At 45.1% G+C, this 5,680-nt stretch overlaps 1 protein-coding gene across 2 annotated transcripts; it reads right to left on the bottom strand.

Moving 5' to 3' along the window:
• Positions 1 to 831: 831 nt before the first annotated feature.
• LOC119303238 (pentatricopeptide repeat-containing protein At1g77360, mitochondrial-like) lies at positions 832 to 5,488 on the bottom strand. 2 transcript variants are annotated; one of them, XR_005147860.1, is made up of 3 exons: positions 3,651 to 5,488; positions 2,512 to 2,551; positions 832 to 2,412 (listed from the first exon to the last, which is right to left on the bottom strand). XR_005147860.1 is itself a non-coding variant. In XM_037580345.1 (2 exons), exon 1 carries the CDS (start codon positions 5,123 to 5,125, stop codon positions 3,671 to 3,673), a length of 1,455 nt encoding a protein of 484 aa, XP_037436242.1. In that variant the 5' UTR covers positions 5,126 to 5,488; the 3' UTR covers positions 832 to 2,551; positions 3,651 to 3,670. The 2 variants fall into 2 exon arrangements, 1 of the variants encoding a protein (XP_037436242.1); XM_037580345.1 differs by having other exon boundaries at positions 832 to 2,551.
• Between the last annotated feature and the right edge of the window lie 192 nt (positions 5,489 to 5,680).

Below are 5,680 nucleotides of genomic sequence, written 5' to 3'. Positions count from 1 at the left end.
TCTGACGAGTTTGCTCTTCAGTGGTGACATGAAGTCAGCCCTGCTCCTTGCCGCCTCCTGGTCTGATACTGGGTGAGGTGAGAGACAAACAGGGGTTGTTAAATTCAGCCTGGACAGACCAACAGAGGCTTCCTCAGGAAGTCTGTCAGGAAGGCGGAGAACTCCGGCCTCTGCTTGGGTTGATCTTGAGACAGAGCTAACCAATACCTGATTGTTCTCAAAGTGCCCCAACACACCTGTTTGATAGAAAGCCACTGAACATTGTTAAATATCACGGACTTCCTAAATTTCCAGATATTCCACATAACAGCAGCACAAGCAGTGTTTAAAGCATTTGCTGTTAGCTATCCAGTAGTACTTAGCTACAGAAAGGTAATCAAAGCCAACTGGTGCTCCAAAAAACTCTCTAATTTTGGGCCAGATGGCTTTGGCAACTACACAATCAAACAAAAGAGGATAGACAGTTTCATGCTCACAACAGAAGACACACTCAAGAGGCTTAATTATGTGTCTTTTCCTCAAGTTATCCCTAGTCATCAGCTTGTTATGAGAGAACAACCAGAGAAAGAAATGAATTTTTCGGAGGGACCTTGAGTTTCCAGACTGCAGGTATATGAACTGGCCGTACCCCCCTGAAGTTGATAACATGGTACAGGGAGCTACTGGAATAATTACCGTACAACAATACGCCGGCGAATGCAGAACCCAATATCAACCTCTGCATAAAAAAACCCCACAAATCCATAAAAGTGAAAAATTACTGTGTCTCTCTACTTCCTTTGATTATTTTACGTTTTCTCCAAGAATTTAGTATGATTTTTTTTTCTCGCGAGGTTTTGGTGTCCCTTTGATCAGCCATATAGAGCCAAAAATAGTATTATCCATTGGTTCTAAACAACCTTGGAATAAAAAGAAGTAGTAACTGCAAAGTGAAAGTGAATAATCGGTGAAGTAGGTACCTAAATCTAAATGCAACACCTGTGTATCGATAGTGTCAAGCCACTATGGCCGTTTCACCAGCTCCTACAGAACAGCAACCTACAAAGGATCTGCACCTAAGAAAAAGGTTAAACCAAATGGAAGCACACGGTAAATAGCAGTGAAAGTGAACAAAACATGATGAAAGTGACTTCTCAATCGTGTCATCAAGTGCTTTCATTCAGTCAAAGATGTTTTTCTATTTTTCTAGAACAACGCATGAGAGCTGCGTGTCATTTCGTTAAGAGAGAAAAAACAGTACAGGGGAGAGGCCAAAGAGACTACTCATAAAACACACCCAGCACACACACAACAGGACTACAAACACGCCACTATGAATTTTAAACGTCCACGACCAGGTCACCTCCCCAATAATAAGAGTCCAGGGAGAGCGACCGAAGGAGGAGCTTATGAAGCGCAGAGATTCCAGCCAGACACCATAAACCATTCTCATCCACTGTTTGCAAAACCACCTTAACACTTGGGTTTGCCCCTTCAAACACAATCATTTCGGTGCTTCCAAAGCTCCCAAGGTATTAAAATGATCAGGGAGTTGAGGCCTTCTCTCAGCACCTTTGGAACCCTACTGATAGCATTGCTCCACCAAGCAGAGAACTGAGCAGCAGTAGGTTGAGGGACAATAGCAATCAGGCCCAACCTTTGGAAAATTAGTGTCCAGACCTGCCGAGCAAACACACATGAGATGATGGTGTGTTGGATTGTTTCCTCAGCCTGATCACAGAGGGGACAAGCAACTGGATAGGGAAGGCCGCGCTTCGCAAGTCGGCCAGCTGTCCAACACCGGCTGTTTACAACTAACGAAATGAAAATTTGCAGTGCAGACCAGCTTTTCCAGATTTGTTTCCAAGGTGTGAACTTGATGGTTCCAATGAAGAAAGTGTGATATGCATATGTACTGATGTAGGAACCTGACCGAGTGAAACGCCACCGCTGCTGATCATGAACTTTCTGATGTAAGACCAGATTATCAACCATGTCCCAAATCTGAAGACACTCAATAGTTCACTTGTACCGTTAGGGCTCCTTTGATGTCAGTTACCCATCCTTGGCTGTTCAGGTCTTGAGCAACAGTTCGATGTTTAACAACTCTTATGGAGATCAACTTGATCAAGTTAGGAGCCAACTCAGTGATTGTTCTGCCTTACAACCACCGGTCAGATCAGAATTTTCTTGCCTCCCGTGCACAATGGATTCCACCGCTACCCCAAAAAGCGCTTGAGCACTGCGTGAAACTCAACCCAGGGTCTTGAGGCATCTGTTTTTTACAGCCATAGCCATCTGATGTGCAGAGCCCATCAAATCTTCAAGATTTGGGTTTGCTTGCCACTGTTGTCTTTTGCTTGACCTTTCCAAGGAAACCTCTATGCCTCTTGTCAATGGCTTTATTTTCTTACAATTGGATTTTACCTTTACCTATGAATTATGACACAAGACAACAGTAGTTTTTAGGCAGTATGAAGAAGAGATTTCATCATGGACATATAACTACTGCAAGAATATGACATGGAAAACCTTATCCATCCTGGAGAATTGGGCATTTGCTCCCTCAAGCCTGCACAATAGAAAAAAACTTGGAACATCATGTGTCATATCAAAATATTAAGCAGAATCAGATCTAATGTAAAATCAATCAACAACATAGTTGTGAAATAAGATGCCTTTTTCTCGTTAAACTTTGCAATCAAGGAACCTTCCAATTTTTTTGGAAAACTTAGCGGCATTGCAATATAAAAAATAAAAGTAAACGCAGCAAGCAAGTAAAAAACCAACATAAGACGGTACGAAACCAATTATAATAAGGGCACTGTGCATTTTAGCAAATACACATGACTCAACAGATGGACAGAGTACGGTCAAAAAGGAAATCTGTAAATGCCCAAAATCTGCTAGGTTCTACTCCCTCCGTTCCATATTAGTTGTCATTGATTTAGTAGAACTTTGTACTAAATTAGCACATCCTTCCTTCCAAACATCTAGAAAATGGAGTAATCAAATATTAGTGTATAATATGTAAATAATCTTCTCTGACTACTGCAAGATCAATACACTTGTGGCTCTGCTTTGTTAGAGACTGAACCTGAGGACTGGGTGACTGACCAAACAAAAATGTACAATTTTACCTCGGTGAAAGAAAATCTACATTGAATTGATTTCCCCCCTTTTCACAGAGACATTGAGGTGATATCTTTTCAACTAAACTATCTATGCAGAAGAATCACTATTAGCCGTTGTCTCCTGCTGTGAAATAAATAAAAGGAACCAAAGATACAAAATTATTAGCTGCAACATATTAACAGAAGTGGAACAAATGTAAGGAAGATGCTGATAGGACCATATAAAACTGTATCCAGTTTGGTTGATAGCACAACAATGTGGTACTTATGAAGTAACTGTAGTTGGAAATTACAAATTGTATGAACCTAAACTATTATCGCACAATTGACTATCATTTGGATTATCCTGATACAATTGAGACCGGAAGATGGAAAGTGTTTCTTCCAAACATAGATTAACACCATGGCCTTAATAAAAAGAGAACAATCATGCTCGACAAACAATAACAGAAATCCCACAAGCAATAGCAAAAGTAACCCTGAAATTATTATTTCAAATGAGCCATGGGTGGCAGCTGTAGGATTGAGCAGTAGTACCATTGGAACATAATGAATGGTCAATCAAACAAAGGTTCCTGTATCAGAATCTTCATTTTATCAACGAGAAATTCAAGCACATCCTTCCTTCCTTCCTTCAGAAGGAGCTGCCTCAGCTTGCCAAATGTTGAACCAGGGGGTCTAATGCCCTTCTCTATCATATCTTCAAGCAGAACACAAGCTTGGCTAACCTCACCCTTGTCACACAGCCCGTTGATCAGCACAGAGAACATGTGCATGCTCGGCAGAAACTGCTTCAACCTCATATATTTCCATACCTTCAGTGCCATCTCTAACCTGTCATTCTCACAGAACATCTTTATCATCATGGTGTATGTATCAGAATCTGGCTGGCAGCGCTTTATCATACGGCGGAAGACCCTGTATGCTTCTTCATCCTTTCCAAGGCTAATCATCTTGTTAAGGATGATGTTCCAGGTCCTTGAGTTTGGGGTGATTCCATGGCCTTCCATGTCATCCATGACTCTAAATGCATTGTCAAATTTTTTCACTTTGCAGAAGGCAGTGACAAGTGCATTATAAACCACAACATCTGGCACGATTCCGTCCTTCTGCATATCCAAAAATGTTGCAACAGCATCCTCGATCCTCATTTCAACACCGTAAGTATGCACGAGCACACTGTATATGAAGGTTGTTGGTTGGCAGCCCCTGGAGCTCATGTCCTGCACCACAAAGACAGCTTCCTCAACACGGCCTGTCTTGCAGAGGGAATCAACCATGATGCCATATGTGACTATGTCAGGCTGGCAGCCTGCATCAAGCATCTCACTGTAGACCTCTCGCATCTTTGGGAGATTAGGCGCTCTCCCCCAACCCTCAAGCAAGATGCTATAGGTCTTGGCATCAGGGCTGAACCGGTCATTCATCTGTTCAAAGATCTCCTGTGCCTTGCGCACATTCTTGGACTTGCACAGTGCGCAAAGCAGGCTGTTGAAAGCGGCGAGGTTAGGCACCACGCCGTACTTCTCCATGACATTGAACGTGTAAACAGCTTCATCGACCTTCTGCGCCCGTGCGTACTTCCGCATTATGATGCCAAACGTCTCGACATTGACCACGCCCTGCCGGCACATTATGGCAACGACGTCCCACATGAGCTGGTACTGGCGGATCTTGGCGAGGGACGCGACCACCGTGTGGAAGGAGCGGACGGTGTGGGCGCAGCCACCACGCCTCTGCTTGCGCGCCCACTCGAAGAAGCGATACGCGAGCATGCCAGCGTTGTCGAGGCGCTCGAGGACGCGCTCGGCGACGTCCGGGGTGACTCGGAGGTCGCTGTGGTCGAGCTCGATCTCAAGCCCCGAGGCCTGCCGGCAGGAGATGATGAGCTTGCAGAGGCGCTTGGCGGGGTCAAAAGCCTCCACAGCGGCATCGCTGCCACCTGTCCCGCTGCTAAGCATTCTAACAAACACCTTGCGTGCCTCCAGACCGGTGAGACGGAAACTGGCCATTCCGCTATCACCGCCTTCCACACGCTGACAGTGCTGTGGTGAGCTCGCGCAGAAGCCCCGTACTTCACCGCCTCACTGAGGTCTCGCTCCGTGGTGGCCGGCGGCCGGCGGCGGCAACTGAGCGGGGCGTCGCTCCTTCGCCGCGATCACCACACCGAATGTATCGACCTCCAGCTGTAGCCGCACGTATCCGCCTCCACCGCTCTGTTCTTCCCTCCCTCCCTCCCTCCACCTCAAGCCATGCCTCCCGCTCACAACGGAGCCCTCTCAACCTCTCCTCGTCTAGCGGAGGCCGTCGGAATCAAACGCCGTCGATTGAGGGAGAGAAAATGGCCTGTGGAAGAGAGAAGCAGGATCTGTTTCGGCAAGCCGTTCGTTTAGGGCTTGAGCAGGCCGAGTGAACCTGTGTGTTGGGTGTGTATGCGTTCTCAGTCCACTCAAGCCCAAAAAAGGATACAAACTGAAGTTTCCGAAAAATAATGCCCAGCTCATCTGCAGCTGGTTAGAAAAAAAATCATAAAAAATAAAAAAAAAATTAAAAAATTCTATTTTTTT

The sequence above is a fragment of the Triticum dicoccoides genome, chromosome 5A (genome assembly GCF_002162155.2).
Source record: "Triticum dicoccoides isolate Atlit2015 ecotype Zavitan chromosome 5A, WEW_v2.0, whole genome shotgun sequence".
Taxonomy (NCBI): domain Eukaryota; kingdom Viridiplantae; phylum Streptophyta; class Magnoliopsida; order Poales; family Poaceae; genus Triticum; species Triticum dicoccoides.
Note: the sequence above shows the minus strand (reverse complement) of the source record. Positions and strands in the feature narration are given on the sequence as shown.

Coding starts and splice junctions, on each gene's coding strand:
- LOC119303238 (XM_037580345.1), bottom strand. CDS start 5,125: ATGGCCAGTTTCCGTCTCACCGGTCTGGAGGCACGCAAGGTGTTTGTT.